Source organism: Vidua chalybeata, chromosome 19 (genome assembly GCF_026979565.1).
Source record: "Vidua chalybeata isolate OUT-0048 chromosome 19, bVidCha1 merged haplotype, whole genome shotgun sequence".
Taxonomy (NCBI): Eukaryota; Metazoa; Chordata; class Aves; order Passeriformes; family Viduidae; genus Vidua; species Vidua chalybeata.
The window spans coordinates 8,778,831-8,799,728 of NC_071548.1; the positions used below are offsets into that span (position 1 = coordinate 8,778,831).

The window sequence follows — 20,898 nt, forward strand, 5'->3', positions numbered from 1 at the left end:
CTCTTGTGAACTGCAAAGAGCATCGTGTGACTGCCTTGAAATTCCATGGAGAGAGGGAGCAGGGAGCAGAGGGGAGGATTTCACTAGATGGCAGCAATTACCTGAGCAGTCCTGGGCAGTGCTCCTTGCTTTCCTCCCAGAAATAACTGGAATAAATCCTGTGTTCTTTGCACCGTGTGGGGAGCTAATGGAGCATTAATATTGATGCAGCTGATATTCCATAAATGTTATTTTTTTTCCCTATTGCATTGGAGTTAATGATTTATGAGCTTTGCAAAAAGGCTGAGATTGAATCAATTCCCCCAAACAGTTTCAGGGAGAAGCTGAGGTTGGGAACACACCTTGTCAGCTGGGACAGGAGAAATTGTGGAGGGGTGAGGAGTATTGTCAGATATCCAAGTGCTCCTCCCATTTTATACATCTGAATTTCCCTTCAGCCTCACCTTGGCTCTGAAGCTTCTTTTCTTTAGGGCCTTATTTATAGGATTGACAAAAACCCAGTAACATTTTCCACCCCAAGGTGCTGTGAAGTTCTCCCACTCTGAACCTCACGTTGGGCTTCAAGCTCTGTGCCCTGTCCAGCATCTCCTGCCTGCTTAACCTGGCCTTAAACACCTGGGAATTCTTTTTAATAGATATAGATATAGATATAGATATAGATATAGATATAGATATAGATATAGATATAGATATATAGATATATAGATATAGATATAGATATAGATATAGATATATGTGTATTTTTACAGACACAAAATGACTCAGTGGTTTCATTTGTAAGATCCTGTGTGCCTGGGCTGGGATTTAGGTAGGATGAGCTGTCCTGGGTATGATTTTTCCAGGAGAGGTCACCTTGGACCTGCCCTGAGGAAACTTTGAGCCCAGCAGCTTCGGGATGCTGAGACAGTTTTTAGAAGCACCACAACTTCAGCAAAACCACATTTCCTGACCACAATTTCTTGCTAAAAGGAGCCTGTCCCACCTTGCTTCTCAAACCACGACCTTCTGGTTTATTTGCTATTTTCCCACATGGCTGATTTTCCCTCCAAGCAGGAGGGTTTGGGGGTGGGTGTGATGTGCCTGAAGCGCTCTTGGCAGGTGCTGGAGCCGAGTTTCAGAGCTGCCTCTGTCCCTAGGTTTGTTCTCTGACCTGGACACCCATTCCCACCTGGGGGTCATCACCTACGGCGTGTCCATGACCACGCTGGAGGACGTTTACCTGAAGCTGGAAGTGGAGGCAGAGATTGATCAAGCAGGTGGGAAGGAGCAGGGCTGTTCCTTGGCTCCCCTCAGCTTTGGTTTGCTCTCAGTTCCCGTGGGATTGTCACTGCCAGAAGGAGGGAGCAAGGAAAACGTCCCTCACAGGGTGCTGCTCCAGCATCTGGGCATCCTTTGGTTCTCACAACCTTCCAGGCTGTTGAATTATTCAAATACAATATTCAATATTCAATATTCAATATTATATATTGAATATTATATATATATATATATATTATTATATATTATATATACCATATATATAATATATTATATTATATATTTAATATATTCTATATATTATATTATTATATATTTAATATATTATATACATTTTATATATTATATTATATATTCAATATATTATATATTATATTATTATATATTCAATATGCAACATTCAGTATTCAATTACAAAATACTACTTAACTCATGAAGAAAAAGGTAAAGAAGAAGGAATAGCTTCTGCTTTAAAACTTTTATTTTGTTTTATATATATTACTATTTTTAATATATATTATTATTTTTTAATATATATTACTATTTTTATATATATTACTATATTTTTCTATTTTATATTTTATTTACTATATTTATATTTTAAAACCACAAACTCTTTAAGTTTTTTACTCTGTGATATCACACACTTCTAATTAAACTACACACTCCTAATCTTAGTGCTATTAATTAATTTTGGAAACCTTCTCCACAGCTTCAGGTCAAATGCAGTGTTCTCCTGGGGGTCAGAGTCTGCCAGCAGAGAAAGTCTAAAATTCTCAGCATCCAGAGCTCCAACACATGGAGACCAGGAAAAGGCAGAGAATTGGGTGGGGATTGATTCTGGAAGCATCCAGGGGAAAAGCTTTTTAGTTATTAATTTTTCATCCAGCCAGCTCACATCTGACTGCTTGGCTTTACAGTTTACTTTGCCTTTTGAAATGCCCTTTATTTTCCTAATGGAGTTTGCTTTCAAGAAATTATAAATGTGCAGGGTAAAATTAATTTTCAGCCTTTTGTGTGAAGAGTAGCTGCACTCAGGGCTGAAACAGCTCAGCTTGTCTCACTTTAAATTAACTTTCAGTCCAAAAGAAAAGATGGGACTGCTTTATATTACTCCAGAATGAGTCAGTAGTTGTTTTTTTTTCTTTTTGACATCAGTTTTGAATGGTTTGAGCTGTTGAAATTATTCTAGAGCTTTCTGTGTGATCCAGAATTATTACTCTGTAACTGGTATGGAAATGACTCCCTAATTAGACTGACTCAGAGAGTTTCTGGGTGGGTTTAAGAGGATTTGACAGCTGAATCTGCAGGTGCTGGGTAGTACAGGTGCACCCACAGGCCCAGGGTATGAAACTGGGGCAAAGCTGCACCTTTTGGTGGCAGAAGTTTGAATCATCAAGTCCCAAGGGTGATTGGGACTGGAGGGGGCTGCCCAGGGAGGTGCTGGACTCTGTCCCTGGAGGTGTTGGTGGAGGGGATGTGGCCCTTGGAGCCACGGTCTGCTTGGTCACAGGCTGGACTCCAGGATCTCAGAGGTCTTTCCCAGCCTTGTTGGTTCTGGGATTTAAAACACCAGGGTTTTCCAAGGAAATGCTCCTTTATTTCTGCTGTGGCAGCTTCAAATACCTGCCTTGGGTGTGGTTGGGCTGGGTCAGGGTCACTGACCTTGGGGTTAAATGGAGGGGTGGGGATGGGGATGGGATTGGGATGGGATGGGACTGGGATTGGGATTGGGATGGGGATGGGATTGGGATGGGGATGGGATTGGGATTGGGATTGGGATGGGAATGGGATGGGGATGGGGATGGGGATGGGATTGGGGATGGGGATGGGGATGGGATTGGGATGGGAATGGGATTGGGATGGGAATGGGAATGGGAATGGGATTGGGATGGGATGGGGATGGGGATGAGGATGGGGATTGGGATGGGGATGGGGATGGGATTGAGATGGGGATGGGGATGGGATTGGGATGGGGATGGGGATGGGATTGGGATGGGGATGGGGATGGGGATGGGATTGGGATGGGGATGGGGATGGGATTGGGATGGGGATGGGATTGGGTTGGGATGGGGATGGGATTGGGATGGGAATGGGATTGGGAGGGGATTGGGAGGGGAATGGGGATGGGGTTGTGTTGGGATGGGATTGGGATGGGATGGAATTGGGATGGGGAGGAATGAGATTGGATGGGGATGGGATAGGATTGGGATGGGGATGGGATTGGGATGGGGATGGGATTGGGTTAGGATGGGATAGGATTGGGATGGGGATGGGATTGAGGTGGGGATAGGATTGGGATGGGATGGGATTGAGATGGGGATAGGATTGGGATGGGATGGGATAGGACTGGGATGAGATATGATTGAGGTTGGGATGGGATGGGATGGGATGGGATGGGATGGGATGGGATGGGATGGGATGGGATGGGATGGGATGGGATGGGATAGGATGGGATGGGATGGGATGGGATGGGATGGGTGAGGTGACTTCTACAACAGGAAGAGCACGGGGTCTCTGGCCCCTGGCTCCCCCTCCTGTCCCATTTGCACCCCCAGCTCTGTCAGAGCACCAATGCCCTGCGTTTCCCTGCCCTGTTTCAGATTACAGCGTGTTCCACTCGCAGCAAGCCCAGGAGGAGGTGGACACGAAATCCCTGGATGACATGGAGCAGAGCCTGCTGATGCTCTCCGAGGCCAAGGCACCAGCCATGAGCAACTCAGCCCTGTGGAAGAAGCAGGTTTCCACCATAGCCAAAGTGCACTTCCTCAGCCTGAAACGGGAGAGCAAATGTGTCAGAGTTATGTGAGTACTGGGGCTCCTGCTTTGTGTGGGAGTCCCAAACCTGGCTGAATGGCACCAAGAGAAAGCACATCCTCTCCTTCATTTTTCCTCATTTAAAAAAGAGCAAGTGTGGAGCTGTAATTTCTCTTAATGAATGTTTTTTTTGGGGAGGGGTGAGGGAGATGTTTTTTTTTTTTTTTTAAATAGCATGCACATAAAACTGGGTTGGCTTTCACTGAATTGTAACAAACCCCAAACTTTTATTTCTTTCAGGTTGTTGCTTTTCCTCATTTTCCTTGTAGTTCAGATTTTGTTGTTTTTCATACACCACATCATCAAAAATGCTGTAGCTGCTATCAAACTCTCCCCAGATTTGTACTTGCTGAAGCCTGGAGAGAACTATCACAAGTACAGGAGTCGGCTCCTGCTGCAGAACTCCACAGGTAGGGAAGCAGCTCCTGACTCCACCTCTCTCCTTCTCCCGAGTTTTGGGGTTGGGAATGAACTTTTCCCTTGCAATTAACCCAGATGAAGAGTTTCCAAGTGCCCAGGGGTGGTAAAGTGCCAGTTTGTGCCATGGGGTTTGGTTTGGAGATCCTCCTCCCATTTCCAGGACCTTGTTCTTGCTGTGTCAGAAGATGATTGAGGTGAAAGAAGTGGCCAGAAACATTGAGACAAGTTAAAATCCTGCTGGAACACATCTGGGAAAATCCCTTTTTGTTTCAACTGAGGATGTTTTAAAAGTGCCCAGCAGGAACCCAGGCAGTAGAAACCAGCACCTGTTTGAGCTGTGCATTGATAATTCTGTGTAAAATACTCCAGGCTGCTGATGAGGAGGGATTTAAAAGACAGGGAGATGTGGCACTCATGGACGTGGCTGGATTTCAGAATTCAGAGAATCACCAGGTTGGAAGAGACCTCCAAGACCATCGAGTCCAACCCAGCCCCAACACCTCAACTCAACCCTGGCACCCAGTGCCACATCCAGGCTTTGTTAAACACACCCAGGGATGGGGACTGCACCACCTCCCCGGGCCATTCCAGAACTTTATCTCCTTTTTGTAAAACACTTTTTCCTGATATCCAACCTGTATTTCCCTTGGTGCAGCTTGAGGCTGTGTCCTCTGGTTCTGTCAGTTCCTGGAGAAAGAGCCCAACCCCACCTGGGCACAGCCACCTTTCAGGGACCTTCAAGGTCACCCCTGAGTCTCCTTTTCTCCAGGCTGAGCACCCCCAGCTCCCTCAGTTGTTCCTCACAGGGTTTGTGTTCCCAGCCCCTCTCCAGCCTCGTTGCCTCCTCTGGATGTGCTCCAGCCCCTCCATGTCCTTCCCAAACTGAGGGTCCAGGTGTGCCCTCAGCAGTGCTGGGCACAGGGGAAAGATTGATTTGTTGATTTGATTATCCTGACGGTCTCTTCCAGTTTAAATGATTCCATGTTGGTTTCTCTCCCCAGAGTCGGATATCAGTGACATTGTGCACTCCCTCGGGAGCATGAACATCCTCTGGGAGATGTTCAATGACAGTGATTATGTCTCAGTGGCACCTCACAGTGCAGCTCTGAACGTGTTTGCCCTGCAGTCCAGGCAGGTAAGGCACACACTGCCTGGGCTGTGCCCAAAGAGCAGCTGCTGGGGCTGGTTTGTGAAATTCTCACCTGAAAAGCAGCTCTGGAGTCATGGAATCAAATAATATCATATAATATTGCTTACACAAGAGGCTGCAAAGAGGAAAGAGTGGGAATATTAGCAAAATAAATCTTCTTCCATAATTATATAATTATATAATTACAATTACAGGAAGCCAATCAAACTTCCATCCCCTTTTCTTCCCCACAAGGACACAGAGAGTCAGGAGAAATATTCTGCTTCACAGGACGCCTGGCAGAGGAATTTTTTATGATTTTTTATTTATTTATGCTAACTAAATTACGGTTTGACAGAAATATAATTCCACAGTGCTCTTGTGTGTAAAAAAAAATCAGTTTCTTGGGCTGTACGTGTTCACAGTAACAGGAAGATCTGAACTTTGGGATCACATTTAATCCCCAGCAAGGGAACTGCTTTACAACGTGCCAGCTCTGGCTCTTGTCCCCGTTTTTATTCCCTGACACTGCTGCCAGCAGTGTGACAGTGCAGCTCCTGCACATCTTTGCCTGTCTGGTTTTAAACCCATTAGCAGGATCATCCCAGAGCAGCTCCTCGTGTGTTTTGTTTCCTGGGCTGTAATTGTCTGGAGTGCCATTTGCCAGAGCCTCACTGCTCCGTGAAACATGCTGGGAATTTATTCCCAGGAGTTTCTTCTCTGAGAGCAGGACTGATTTCCCGAATTAGGCTGTGTGTGACAAGCACCCTGAGCAGCCCAGAGCTTCCTGCAAAGCACTTGATTATGCAAAGATTTATCCCAATGCTCAGGTTTAATTAAGGAGAGGCCTCTCAGGGCAGAGGGATTAACGCAGCACATATTTTTCTTCCTAGAATTACGTTTTCAACATCATATTCAACAGCACCATGGTGCATTCCCTGCCAGTTCTGATGAATATTGTCAGCAACCTCCTCCTGCGCAGTTTGAACGTGACTGAGAGCATCCAGATCTGGAGCAACCCCTTGATTCAGGTGAGCAGCTCCCACAAAAATCACCCTGGAACACTGGGGAGAGGGCAAAGCATCCCTGAGGTGGGAGGGGGAGGGCAGGAACACCCCACAAACCCAGGGAAAAGCTGGCTGGGGCTGTCTGCAGGGTTTAGGAGGATGTGAAAGGTGCTGGCATTTTGCTCTGCAGGTTGTGGAAGGGGAGGAAAAAGGGGCTGGGAAAGAGGATGTTGTGTCAGGAATGAAAGGTTCAGTGGGGCTTGGAGCAGCCCAGTCTGGTGGAAGGAGCTGGGGGTTGGGATGAGATGATCCCTACGGTTCTTTCCAACCCAAACCATTCCATTGTCCTGAGGATTAATTAATTAATTAAGGGTTCATTCATTAATTATGGGTTTGTTGGAGGTTGCCTGCAGTTCTTGGTCTGCGAAGAGCTGGAGGGGCCTTTGGGAGAGGAGAGGACCTGCTGCAGGAGATAAATGCTCTGAAAAGTTCTTTAGTTATTATATATTCCTCATCTAAATTCTCCCAAAACTTCCACAGGTGTTTTTCTTCCTGCTGCAGCTCAGGTCATCTGGACATCCACACACTTTTCATTTTAGCATTCACAGCCGTGTTCCAACTCCTAACATAGCTTTTTTTTTTTGTCACATTCTGGCATTGAATAAATCTGATTTTTGCCCCAGGACCTTCCAGACACGATTTTCAGGCTGGAGGTCTATTTTGAAGCCGTGTTACTGGGGATCATCATCACTGGGATGCCACCCTACTTCGCCATGGACAACGCAGAAAACCACAAGGTAACACCCAGGTGTCCCTGCAGAGAGGCACAGGGAGTTAAAAACCCTGGGATTTGGGGAGAGATCCAAAGAGGGGTTTAAAACACTGCCAGGGGTGGCACTGGGGTGGAGCAGATTTGGGAGAAGCTTTTCTGTGCCAGGCCAAGCTTGGCAATAACGGCGTAACACAGGAGGGGATTCACAAAACATTGATTTTAATTAACACAGAGACTGCATTTTTAAGAAAATGCAATTACTTAAGCCAAAAAAGTGCAAGAGTAAGAGTGATCTGCTTCAACAACTAAAAGTAACATAAGTAGAGTGAACAGAAAAAAAGTTAAAGAAAGTGTAGTAGTACCCTCTATCTTCAAGAAGAAAAAAATCTCTGTTCTGGAGACCCTCAGCCCCAGGGGAGAAGAAAATAAAGAAGACTCTTATCCCAAAAATAAAAAACTGTTAGACCCTCAGCCCCAAGAAAAGAGAAAATAAAAGAAACTGTTGTTGCAAAAATGAGAAACTGTTGTACCCTCAGCCCCAAGAGAAAAAAAAAATATTATAGTCCCAAAATAAAAAGCTGTTGTTCTTTTAGTCCTTAGCAAAACATCCTTAAAAGAACCCTATAAACAGTTTCAGTCCATACACGGTAGTGAAAACACTATAACATTAAAAAAAAAAAGTGTCACAATAGCAGATTTTCTCCGAGCAGTTCCCATATGTAACATAAAACCACAAAAAGTTACAACTGGTGTTTCCTGGAAGTCTGTGGCCCCAAAATAAACTTCCTCTGTGCTCTGTTCCCCTGCTGCAGATCAAGGCTTACACCCAGCTGAAGATTGCAGGGCTCTATCCCTCGGCTTACTGGACTGGCCAGGCTGTGGTGGACCTTCCTCTGTTCTTCTTCATCCTCATGCTGATGATTGGCAGCCTCTTCGCCTTCCACTACGGCGTTTATTTCTACGCGGGCAAGTTCCTCGCTGTGGTGAGGCTGGGCCGGGCTGAGAGCAGGGTTACCTTGTTTTCTGCAAGTCTTTTATTGATGAAGGTTCATACAGATGAAGGTTCATCCACACAAAATTCAGCTGGGATTTTTTCCCTTACCTGATTCAGCTGAATTTCCCCCCCCCCCCACACCCATTTTATTTCCCTTACCCATTCAGCTGAATTTTCCCACGCAGGGAAAACGCTGCTGCAGCAAAGACAGAATGTTTTTCATGGGGAAAATGGCTCCAAGCTGGGAGTTTCACTCAGGACTGGAATAAAATCAAGCAGTGCCAGGGTTGGACACAGGAGGAATGTCCCCTGGAAGGGGCTGCCTGTGGATGTGACAGCCTGGTCAGAGAAAAAGAAAGCTAAATAAGTCTTCCCAGAATCGACCTGAGATGCTTTAAAGAGCTAAAAATAAACAGTGATAACCAAATATTAAAAACAACCTACAAGAAGTGTTTTTCTAATAATCTCTTTTTCTCATAAGATTGTTTACAAATGGGTGCCTTGTTAATTAACCAGTCAAGTGAAATGTATTAATTAAAAATCAAGTCCACCTGTAGCGAACTAAGCTATAAAAGAAGAGAGAGGATGAAATAAAGTTTTTACCACTTTACCTCCTGATCCAGTCTGTCATCTCTGACCCAGCAGTAGGAGCTGCTCAGGGAGATGCTGGAGTCTCTGTCCCTGTTTCAGGAATGGCTCTTGGTGCCATGGCTGGCATGGCCACAGGCTGCACTCACATCTCAAAGCTCTTTTCCAGCCTTGTTGATCCTTAAACCAGCAGGATTTTCCAAGGGAATGCTCCTTTCTTCCTGCTGCCTCAGCCTGCTCTGTGCTGTGATTTGCTGCTGATCACAAGGGCACAGTGACACTGAGCAGAGCCCATCTCTGCAGAGAGCTGCAGATGGGATTAAGTGCAGGGCAGCACAAGACTTCATGTCTTTGATATTCAGAGCAGGCTTCCCTGTGATACTGGCTGGAATTGAGAGGAATCAGCTTTTCCCAGCTGCTTTTCCAGAGTCAGTCACGTTTGGGATGTGGCTGCAGGGCTGCTTTTCTACCCTTGTTTGAATCCCTACAAAAATGCAAAATGCCATGGTGGAATTCTTCCTGTTTGCCAGAATCTTGAGGTCAGCATTTATGTGAGCCTCTGTAACAAAAAAAAAAAAAAAAAAAAAAAAAAAAAAAAAAAGAAAAAAAGAATGGGAAAGAGTTTAAAGGAAGCTGAAGGAGAGGGGAATTTTTGCCTCTCCACACATTCTTTAATCTGTGTCTTTAATAATACATTCTCTATGCACCAAGGCAGCAAAACACATCAAATAAAGAGACAGAGATGAATCCAGAGTTCTGTATCACACTGAGGTAATCCCAGTTGATCCTTATGCAAAAAAAAAAAAAATTCCTGCTGCACATTCCCTGAGAATCCTTTCCTGTCTCTGCAGATTTTTTGCCTGATTGGTTATGTCCCCTCAGTCGTGCTCTTCACCTACGTGGTCTCCTTCACCTTCAAAAAAGTCCAGAACACGAAGGAATTTTGGTCATTTATATTTTCAGTGGTGAGTGACTTGGCCTGGAGCTGGGATAAGTGGGAAGATTGGTGATTTCCAAAGGCACAGCAAAAAATCCCAGCTGTTTTGTTGAGCTGTGTGTCCCTAGTGCCCAGGAAATGGGAAATTTTTACTCACTGCCATATCCTGAGTGATAACAGCTTTAAGAAAAAGTGCCTTAAAATGATTAACTTATGCTTGGAGAGTCTGAAGTGGATGAAAATGGACATTTTTCCCCCTTTTCTTTGGTACAGACAGCCTTGCTCTGCACAGTAGTCACTGAAGTGTCCTTTTTCCTGGACCATTACCTGGTGACCACCATCCTGCACTATGTCTTCTCCATCTTCATTCCTATTTATCCCCTTATTGGCTGCCTGATTTGCTTTATAAAGGTAAGGGGACTCCAGGGATCCTTTCCAGAGCCCTTGGAGGTGGCTGGGCTTGGGTGGGTGTCTTTAGTGTGTCCTCTGCAGTCACTTTTCACATGCAGATGGAGAACAATCACCTTTTTCCTGTTAAGTGAAGTAGTTTGGTTTTAAAAGGGGGAAAGCAACAAGTTTTCCATGAAATGTCCTTTCTCTGAGAGGAGGGAGCCTACAAGAAAGATGGAGAAGGACTTTTAACAAGGGATGGAGGGACAGGACAAGGGGGAATGGCTCCAAGCTGACAGAGAGTAGGGTTAGATTGGATTTTGGGAAATAATTCCTCCCTGTCAGGGTGGGCAGGCGCTGCCCAGAGCAGCTGTGGCTGCCCCTGCATCCCTGGAAGAGTCCAAGGCCAGGCTGGACAGGGCTTGGAGCAACAGGGGGTGGAATGAGAGGGGCTTTGAGGTCCCAAACCACTCCATGATTCTGGGATATTCCAAGGAAAACCACGTGTTCCTCAGTGAGCAAAGCCAGGGCTGGGACAAGGGTACATTGGGAGTGGGTGGCTTGAAAGCAGGGGCAGCTCCAGTGTTTGGATGGAGCTGATTTGGTTTTTGATTTTTTGATTTTGATTTTTTTATTTGTTTTTTTTTTATTTTTTTGGAGAGTCTCTGCAGAGCTCAGGAAGAGCTTGAGCACCACAGCCTGAAGGAGATGAAAGCACAGTGTAGGAGATGGGTTCTCTGCAGGTGCTGATTTACCTGACCATGCTTTTCCCTGAATTCCCAGGTCTCATGGAAAGGCAAGAGTGAGAGTCGGGGATACCACGACCCCTGGGACAGGCTGCTGGTGGCAGTTGTGGCTGTGAGCATGGCATTGCATTCTCTGTTTTTATAAATACACCTCCTGTGGCTCCTGCTGGGATGCCCTGCTGTCCCTCACCTTGATCAGGCAAGATTTGCTCTGATGCTGAGCCTGCAGCACAGGCAGAGTCAGGAAAGCTGCTGTGCCCACCAGCTCAACATCTCCTCCCCCTATGGCCTGATCAACACTGCCAGTGTTAATTCTGATTATTGTGGGAATCCCTGCTGATGGAGCAAGAGCTCCAGAGCAGGCACAGCCCCTTCTCTGCACAAAAACCCCAAATAATTGCTTTTAAACCTAAACCCACTTTGGTTGTGCATCCTCAGAGCCGCTGAGCAGCACGTACTGATGTGTTCAATCTTCTTGGCAGCACCACCACTTGTGTGGTGGTGCAGGGCTGGAGCTTCTTGTCCCTCCTCACTGTGGTGGGGTCACCCCAGGGTCCCCAGGCTGGTGACCAGGGTGGTTTTTGTCTGCCTCAGCCCTACCTGCAGTGCGTGGTGTGGCTGTTCCTGCTGCGCTGCTTCGAGCTGAAGAACGGAGGGAGGACGGTGAGAGAAGATCCCTTCTTCAGGTGTGTCTCCTGAATGGTTTTTATCCATGGCGTTGTCCAAAAAAAACTGGTTTTGGAGGTGCTGGTGGTGGTTAAACTGGGCTGTGAAGGGGGAGAAATAAAATATCTTTCATTATATCCCATCGGGAATTGTCACTGAAGTGCAGAAATGGGGGGGTTTATTTCCTCTCGAGTTCCATCACTGCAAAATCAGGAATTTTGTAAGGGTGTTCCCTATGTAAAAACAAGGGAATTGCCATTCCCAGTGCACGGCCAGGGATGCTGCAGCCCACCAAGAGCTCAGCAGGGAGGTGACACAGTGGCAGTCCCTGAGCTCCTCCTGCTCTGGGATGAGCTGCAAATGCCTTTGAGCACCAAAGCCCTGAGCCAAGCTTGGCTGAGAGCTGAGCAGGGGCCTCGTGCTGTTTTCCTCCCTTTTAGGAAATGTTTTACCAAAGCCAAGCCCTGGAAGTTCCCAGATATGCCTCACGAGGAGAACGAGGACGAGGATGTGAAGGCAGAGAGGCTGCGAGTCAGAGAGATCCTGAGCAGCCCCAGGAGTGAGGAGGTAAAACCTTGCCTTGCCCAAACCCCCAAACTGGGAGTTTGGAGGCTCCCCCAGAGCTGCTGGGATCTGCAGCCACTTCCCTCTTCTCTGCCAGATGCCAGCCATCCTGGTCAGCAGCCTGCACAAAGAGTTTGATGAAAAGAAGGAATTTCTTCTGGGGAGAAAAATAAAGAAAGTGGCGACCAAACATGTTTCCCTCTGTGTGAAGAAAGGTTGGAGTTCAGTTGCTTGCTGTTGAGCTGGTTTTTTTATGAAAACAGCTCTTGGAAGCATTTATCTGATCTCGTGGGCAATGTTTGTGTTGTCCCTTTTTAGGAGAAATCCTGGGTTTGTTGGGACCCAATGGAGCTGGGAAAAGCACATTAATTAATATGCTCGTTGGAGAGATTGAGCCAACCAGTGGGCAGGTATGTTCTGTGCCACAGTTACACAAAAAATCAACCCATATTTCAATTTTATTGTTGTTACTGCAAGCACTCCTGAGGGCATTTTGCTAAAACCATGCAAAAAAGAGTTTGGGAATCTGTAATATTCTGGATTAAGCTGTGGGCACTTTCCTCGCAGGTTCTGATGGGAGATAATTCCTTTGGGCTGAGCAGTGAGGAGGATTCAGTGAAATTCGTGGGGTACTGTCCCCAGACAAATCCTCTCTGGCCAGATATCACAGTGCAGGAGCACTTTGAGATTTATGGTGCTATCAAAGGCATGAGCCAGTCTGATGTTAAAGAGGTCATCAAGCGGTGAGTAGTTCATTACAGAAATCTCTGGGGCTGAACTGAAGTTGCTTTAGCTTTTTTTATCTTCTGGCTTATTGCTGGAGGGATTTTGGCTTTTTTATTTTTTTTGTGGTTTTTTTTTTTTTCTCTTCTCACCTTTCCTAATGCAGTTTTTGTTTCCATTTAAGTTTGGTTCTAAGCTTGGTTGAAATTCCACGATTGTGAATTCGTAGATGAGGAGATGAAGGTTCAGCCACACAAAATTCAGCTGGGATTTTTAATTCTGATAGATGTTGTTTTAAAATTACTTTTCTCAGGTTATAAGTACTAACAGTGACCTTTGTAGAAGCTGCAGGGATGGGGAATCCTGGGCTTGGAGCTATTTCTGTTCTCACCAAGGCTCCTCCAGGACAGGTGGCTTTGTCTGGAAGCTCCAATTCTGCTTTTTGCTCTGCTTTTTTTTTTATACTTGATACACAAATATTTGTAACTGAGCTCTTCAAAAGGAGCTGGTTTTCATTCTCTGGTGAGGGGGAAGCCAATCCATCCCCCTCCCAACCTGGTCCTTCCCTCCCCAGCATCGCCAACGTGCTGGATTTAAAGGACCACCTGCAGAAGATGACAAAGAAGTTGGGAATGGGGCTGAAACGCAAGGTATGGGGGGCTCTGGGGTCACCTGGGGGGTCCCCAGCACCCTCCCTGTCCTCACCCTGCCCCTCTGCCTTCCCCCAGCTCTGCTTTGCCCTCAGCATGCTGGGCAACCCACGGGTCACGCTGCTGGACGAGCCCTCCACCGGGATGGACCCCAAAGCCAAGCAGCACATGTGGTGAGTGCTGGCCATGGCTCCAGGGGCCAGCCTGCTCTGGGGGGAGTTATCCCTGCTGAGGTATCCCTCCCTGTGAGCCACAGCCAGGGAAAAACACAGCGCCTTGGCTTGGGTTGGAAGGGACCATGAAGATCATCCAGTTCCACCCCGCTGCCGTGGGCAGGGATATCTTCCACTAAAGCAGAGTCATTCCTACCCAATATCCCATCTAACCCTGCCCTTTGGCAGGGGGAAGCTATTCCCTGCGTCCTGTCCCTCCATCCCTGCCCCAAGTGCCTCTCCAGCTCTCCTGGAGTCCCTTTAGGCTCTGGGAGGGGCTCTGAGCTCTCCCCAGGGCTTCTCTTTGGATGAACACTCCCAACACTCAGCCTGTGTCCATAGCTGAAGGGCTCCAGCTCTTGGAGCATCTCCGTGGCCTCCTCTGGACTCGCTCCAGCAGCTCCTGCTGTGCTGAGAGCCCCAGGGCTGGACACAGGACTGCAGGTGGGGTCTCACAAGAAGGGGAGCATCAGCCCAACCTGAGTGCCAGGTGCAGCACAGCTGTGTCCTCTCCCAGGGCAGCTTGGGAATCACAGGCTTGAAGGCTGAAAGAAATCCTTAAAATAATACAAGGAATACAGACTGGAGCTGTCTTTAGGAAATTCAGGTGTTAATTGTTGCTGTGGGAGCAGCATTAAACCATAAATAGAGGGCCCATGACAGCCCTCCTTTCCTACTGAGGCAGGATTTGCTGTTCCCTGCCAGATGCTTTTGTTCAGGGCTGGTCTGGTTGTGTTTTGCAGGCGGGCGATCCGAGCAGCCTTTAAGAACAAGGAGAGGGCAGCAATCCTGACCACACACTACATGGAGGAGGCAGATGCTGTCTGTGACCGTGTGGCCATCCTGGTGTCAGGGCAGCTCAGGTACCCCCAGATCCCCCCTGGGGCAGGGGGCACAGGCAGCTGGCACCTGGGATCTGTTTCTGTGAAAAAACATAAATTTGGTACCTTAAATTAATCCTTAGCAGCAAAAAGGATCTGTTTGAGGGTAGGCTGTTCTTGAGTACAACTTGTGTTTTCTGTCTGTAATTTATAGGTGTATAGGTACTGTCCAACACCTGAAGAGCAAGTTTGGCAGAGGATACTTCTTGGAAATGAAATTAAGGGAAGCAGCAGATGTGCAGCAGGTGGAGTATCTGCAGAGCCAGATTTTGCACATCTTCCCCAACGCCAGCCGCCAGGAAAGGTGAGGTTTGACAGATATCCAGAAAATACTGATGTGAATCAAACCCTCTGATTTCACAGCAGCTCCTTGGCACCGGGGAAGGAATGTAAATATTTACACACAGCTTTAAAAAAAATGAAGAATAAAAAAAGGAAGGGATCTGGAAAGCAGCAGAGCCCGGGCTGGCAGGGCGGGGGCCGGCAGCCCACGCAGATGTTTGGCACAGAGGAAGCAGAACTGGATTTCTGCATAGCTGTTGCCTGACAGCTTCCTCCTGGGTCAGGGCCCCCGGGAAAGGGCTGAAATCCGAGTCTCTGACTCACTGCCCTTACCTGGAAATGCCTGAGGTCTCTGGGGGTCTCAGCTCCAGGGTGGGCTGGCTGCTGTTCCACCAGCAGCTCTGAGCTTGTGCCAGCGGGTTTGGCTCGGTGGCTGGAGAGACTCCTCAAAGGGCACTGCAGGCATCCAGAGGAGTGTGATCCTTGAGGGATCATGAGTGTGATCCTTCCTCAAAAGTGGGAGATGGGAAGGAGGGAGGGGAGTTCCCTGTGCAGGGCAGAGCAGCTCCCTGTGCTGCAGACAGGGTTGCAGGAACGGCCGTGTGATGCAAACTTCCAGGACGTGCTGAGACCTCCCAGCTCAGCTGAAATCCAAAAGCTCAGGAGTCTGGGAGCTCCAGGAAGCAAATCTGCCATGAGTAAGCAGAATAGAAATGATTGAATCTGAGTGGAGGAGCATGAACTTAGAGCAGTCTCGGGTGGTCTCAGCTGATGCACCTGGAGCTGCATCACTGCCCTTCTCCTGTGTGATGGTGACAGTCAGGATGCCTGCAGTAGCCTTCAGAAAAGGAGTTTAAATCCTTCCCACGGGGTATTAATATTTTTACTTGGAGTGATTTTGCTTGAAGCTAAATTTGTTTTGCTTCTTTGTTCCAGTTTTGCTTCTATCTTGGCGTATAAAATTCCTAAAGAAGATGTACAGTCACTTTCACATTCTTTTTCCAAGCTGGAGGAAGGTAATGAAGGACTTGCCATACATCACACACACAAATCCTTTTGTCTCCCATTTCTGACACTTCTGCCATGTGAATGTCACTCCTCCATTTCTGTTCCAAATTTATTTAACTTAATTTTCTTTCATTGGTGTTTGTCCCCAACTCTGTTTCTTGGGAAATCAAGAGTAAGTGAAGTGTCCCTAAATCTGCTCTTATTGATTCTTTCACCAGTAAAACATGCCTTCAACATCGAGGACTACAGCTTTTCTCAAGCAACACTGGAACAGGTGTGTGAAATTCTGTTTTGTGAGTGTAAACCCTGCCAGGTGAAGGTGTCAGAGGGCAGGGGTAGATGGGATATTTGGAAGGAATTCCTCCTTGTGAGGGTGGGGAAAGGGCTGGGATAAAATTCCCAGAGAAGCTGTGGCTGCCCCATCCCTGGAAGTGTCCAAGGCCAGGTTGGCCAGGATGAGATCAGCTTTAAGGTCCCTTCCAACCCAGAGCATTCCATGATCCCAGAGCCCTGTGCAGGCAGCTCATCCCCCAAACTCTGCTCTCAGGCCTCTGGGGCTGCTTTGCTGATGCCTGTTGGGGCATTTTTGGGAAACTAAATTCCCTTTTTGCAAAGTGAATCACATCTGCCAGCTCTCCAGCTCCTTCTTATTCCCATTTTTCCCTCTAAAAATAAGATGCCGACTGCAGTGACTGGAAGAAAGCAAATGTGTGGTATTAGTGGAAAAGCTGCTCTGATTTATTCCAAGAACAGACATTTGCTGTTCGTAGCTGGAAGGAGGGTGAAGCTCAGACTTGTAATTGCTTATTGTGGATTAATTATTGCTGACAATTAATGTCCTTCAGTGTTGAATTTGTGCTCTTGGAAGAAAAGAGGTGGGAGGGTAGGAGTAAGGAGAAAAACCTCAAAATACTAAAAATACGAAAAATGTCTTACTCAGAGATGAAGCAATACACTGAACACTCATGAGGATTTCAGCATGAGTTGTATTAGTGACCCAGGAAGCTCCTACAAGGAGGATGGTGTCTTCTCCATGTTTTCCAGGTGTTTGTGGAGCTGGCTAAAGAGCAGGAGGAGGAGGACAGCAGCTTTGGCACCCTGAACAGCAGCCTGTGGTGGGAGAGGACGCAGGAGGACCGAGTCATTTTCTGAGCTCCCCGTGCTCCTGTGGGTGCCAGCACCAATCCTCCCTCTGCTCCTGGAGCTGGGGTGGGCAAGGACAGCTGGGTTTGGCAGCCCTGAGCGCGTCCCACCGTCCTGGCCTTGGGAATAATGCCGCAGGAGCCGTGAGCATCCCACTGCTCCTCTGGCTGACCCCAAATCCCCGCTCCCCTCGCTGCTCCCGGGCTGTGCTGGGCAGGAGGGCGCTGCCACGGCATCTCCTGGAGTTGGTGGCTGGTGCAGGAGCTCCCACCTGCCTTCCCCTGGCTCTGCTGGGCAGGAGGCTGGGCTGTCCTTCAGGAAAAGCCTGGGTCTGAGCAGAGCCAGGCTCCGCTGGAGCGTCCTGCCCCGGGGCTTTGCAGGCTCTGGCCGTGCCCCTGGCTGGGCTGTGCCCGTCCTGCACACCCATCCCTGCTCCTCCAGCAGCTCAGCCATGCCTGCTTCTGCTTTGAAGATGCACCTGCTTAGAAGAGAGGGGGGAAAACCACTGCAGAGTCCCCGTCCCACTGCAAGGAGGGCCCTGAACCGCACGGCCAGCTCAGCTGGGCGCCCCACCAGCCTGAAAATGTTCATTTGCAGATCACAAGTGGTGCTTGCTGGCACTGCCAGTCCTCTCCCCTGCAGGCTGGCAGCTGTGGGTGCCACTGGGGTTTGTCCTGCATGCTGGGGGGCACGGGGGGATGGGCAGAGTGGATGTGGGTCTGCCCTGTCTCCATCCAGAGCAGCGTGATTCTTCCCCTGGCTGTGACAGCGTGTGTGCTGCCAGCTGCCCTCACACACAGTGCTTTGGAGTTGTTTGCATTTTCCTTGCCAGTGCATCCATGAGCTCCAGTGTTTCCCAATCCCTCGTTGTTGTGGTTGTCAGTAACACAGGGCCCATTTTGTCACCCCCTTTGTAAAACCCCAAATCAAACGGTCCCAGTTCAGAGCCTCACCCATAAGAAAGGTGCCTTTGGTTTGCATAGGAGCACTAAGAAGAGCAGAATATTTCGTCCTTTAGCCTGAAATATGACAGATGGATGTTGAAAATATATTATTTTTTTGTTTTTTTCTACGCAAAGCTATCATCACATTTTTTTTAGTTTTATAAGGGGAAATTAAAGATTGCTCCCAGTTCATTTTGCTCTGCAATGAACAGATACAGATATGTTTCTATTGAGACACTGCCTTCATAATTCGTATCATTTGTGTATCTTCACCTTAAAGTTAGAAAAGACCTTGGTTTTTCTTGAGAAAACTCAAAAAAAAATTGGTAAATTTGGAGTTGTGTGTCCCAACTGTTTGTAATCATCAGGCAATAATGTGTGTGATATGTCTGATAATGGTTGATCAGTGTGTTCAGCCAAAATCTGTTTCCATCAGTTTCGTATATAGGGAAATGTGAACTCCTTATGCAGAATTGTACTTCCTCTTTTGTACCCATAGGTTGCATAGAAATGCACAACTTTGGGTTTGTAGTTAAAATTTGAGGCCAAGCCCTACAGAAAGCCCTGGACATCCCAGGGAATCATAATCCTGGAAATGAGGGATTAAAAGGACAGGATTAAAGCAAACTGCAGCTCCAACACTGCCTGACAGGGGTGAAACTTCCCTGTCAGAAAAGGAAAAAAACCCCAAATTCAGATGTTATATTTATTTAGCCCCAGCCCTGCTGCTGGCTGGGAGCTCTGAGCTTTTGCCTTGATTTGGAGCAGTTTGGGACTCAGAATTCTCTTGGCACTTTCCCTTGCAGTTGTGTACAAGTTGAGTGCATTTTTCCCAGACCCTACATTTCTTTGGTCTCTTTTTGCCAGTGGTGTTTCAGCCAAGTGTCACCTGCCCATCAATTGCACATTCTTGTCACGTGGATTTAGGGAATTAGTGTGACCTGTGAGCAGCCTTGATGTCTGCCTTGAATTTATTCTTTCACTTGGAGTTAATAGTCTGTAAAATAGTTCTGTGCTGTCTGTTTCAGGTATTTCCATATTTCCTCACATTTCAGATGGGAAAACTTTGGATTAGAAGCCAGATTAGCTCAGTTTGGTGCTGTTGTTTATCTTGGAGGAGCCCAGTGGATGGTGGCACTGGTTTTTGTGCAGCTACAGACAGGACAGGGAATTTGGCTCATTAAATTAATTCCCTGTTCGGGTGGGATCTTTTCGGCCTGGTGACATTATGTGTGAAAGTGGGGTAAAATTCCACCCCAAAACATCACTGTCCTCATATCAGAAGTGTTTCAAAGTGTCCTAAGACGTCTGTAACTGCCAGAATAGGAAAAAAAAAAAAACAGGCAAAATTAAACCAGGAACCAGCAGATCTTTATTCCTGGCATTTGAAGCTCTTTGTTTGGCTGTTATCACCGACTTTCCAAATCCCATCCATCCAACACACACCCAGCCTGTGCTCCCAGAGATAAACTGGATTTGGGGGGATTTGGGGTAAATCCAGCCAGTTTGGCTCACCATTCCCAGGTGAGATGGTTGGAGCTGCCTTGCAGGGTTGTTGTGATGGATCCAAAGCCTGGAAAACGCCTTCATTTCGTGCTGTTGTTACAAGGTTGTGATTTTCTATGGAGAGTTTCATGTGTCTGGTTTTGTTTACATTCCCAAAAAAAAAGTCCTTATTTAAAAGTATCTTTGTTCAGCAAGTGAGATTTATTGCACAGCCAGCATGCAGAGCTCTGGCAGCAGAAGCAGAGGGTGCCAGCCTGAAGGCGACACATTTGTGACACTCCTCCTGCTGCTGGACCACGTGCAGTTCCTTTTACACACTTGCCTTTCCTTCAGCACTTGGCTGTACTTGTAAAGGTGAGGATTTTCCTTTCCCAGCCGGAAGTACTCCCAAAATAAAGGTGGATTGGGTTGTTAAACTCTTGTCTTTCTGGCTGGTTTGCTGTGCTGGAAATGGGGATGGTTTTCAAAGCCTGGGCTGATTTTGGGGTGCACCAGAGTTTCAGGTGGCTGGGCTCAGGCAGAGCCCTGGCTGTTGGCATGGCCAGGCTCTGGGGCTGCAGTATTTACATATTTTAAAGCGAATTTGGGGGATTTTTGCAGTGTTGCAACACTGAGGATCCGACCGCCCGCAGTGGCGCTTTGCAGCCGGATCCGTTCAGCCCAGCTTCGGGCTCGCAGTGACCCCACGGCAGCTGCGTGCTCCTGGCATGGCACTTTGTCCATCTGCAGGGGTGAATCACCTCCAGCCACTGGAAAATTAACCCCAGTTCAAAAAAAAAACAATTCATTTCTGTGCTTGGAGCTGTGCCCAAGGTGAATTCGCCGGGTGGGTGCTGGCCCTGGGGTGAGGGGCAGTGGAATGGGGGAGGTTTGGCCGAAGGTGGGACGTGGAATGTGCTCTGCAGGGATGGAGGGCACTGTCTGCTCCTGGGCTGTCCTGTGGGACTGCCAGGTCCCTGGAGAGACCCTGCTGAGGAAGAGGAGGAGGTGCTCGCCTCCAGCCTCATGGGTCAGTGAAGGGTGCCGCAAAACAAAAGGGGTTTGTGCTCCCTGAGCTCCTCAGTGGAGAGGAAATAACCCCAAAGAAGTTGCATCTGAGCTGGGGGACAGTTCCCAGCAGTTCATACTCGTTTGTTTCTGATGGTGTGGAAGGGCAGTGTGCCATGGATTTTTTTTTTTTTTTTTTTTAAGCTGTAAAATTAATTCATTCCCTTATAATGCTTCTTTTAAGAGATGTCCAGAAAGTCCCTGATTTAACATGC

The 20,898-nt window shown here is 47.5% G+C and overlaps 1 protein-coding gene across 2 annotated transcripts in view; it reads left to right on the plus strand.

Moving 5' to 3' along the window:
* The window catches only part of ABCA5 (ATP binding cassette subfamily A member 5), a 39,314-nt gene extending 19,262 nt beyond the window's left edge, over positions 1–20,052 (plus strand). For both annotated transcript variants that reach the window (XM_053960502.1, XM_053960501.1), the window contains exons 16-37: positions 1,137–1,256; positions 3,861–4,062; positions 4,315–4,484; positions 5,496–5,629; positions 6,517–6,654; positions 7,314–7,427; positions 8,215–8,385; positions 9,836–9,949; positions 10,195–10,332; positions 11,095–11,169; positions 11,652–11,743; positions 12,164–12,290; positions 12,385–12,502; positions 12,606–12,697; positions 12,855–13,030; positions 13,585–13,660; positions 13,739–13,833; positions 14,616–14,735; positions 14,908–15,057; positions 15,972–16,051; positions 16,262–16,317; positions 17,088–20,052. In XM_053960502.1, the coding sequence (XP_053816477.1) occupies positions 1,137–1,256; positions 3,861–4,062; positions 4,315–4,484; positions 5,496–5,629; positions 6,517–6,654; positions 7,314–7,427; positions 8,215–8,385; positions 9,836–9,949; positions 10,195–10,332; positions 11,095–11,169; positions 11,652–11,743; positions 12,164–12,290; positions 12,385–12,502; positions 12,606–12,697; positions 12,855–13,030; positions 13,585–13,660; positions 13,739–13,833; positions 14,616–14,735; positions 14,908–15,057; positions 15,972–16,051; positions 16,262–16,317; positions 17,088–17,195 (2,666 nt within the window). In that variant the 3' untranslated portion in view covers positions 17,196–20,052. The remainder of the gene's footprint in view (positions 1–1,136; positions 1,257–3,860; positions 4,063–4,314; positions 4,485–5,495; positions 5,630–6,516; positions 6,655–7,313; positions 7,428–8,214; positions 8,386–9,835; positions 9,950–10,194; positions 10,333–11,094; positions 11,170–11,651; positions 11,744–12,163; positions 12,291–12,384; positions 12,503–12,605; positions 12,698–12,854; positions 13,031–13,584; positions 13,661–13,738; positions 13,834–14,615; positions 14,736–14,907; positions 15,058–15,971; positions 16,052–16,261; positions 16,318–17,087) is intronic.
* Positions 20,053–20,898: the final 846 nt, after the last annotated feature.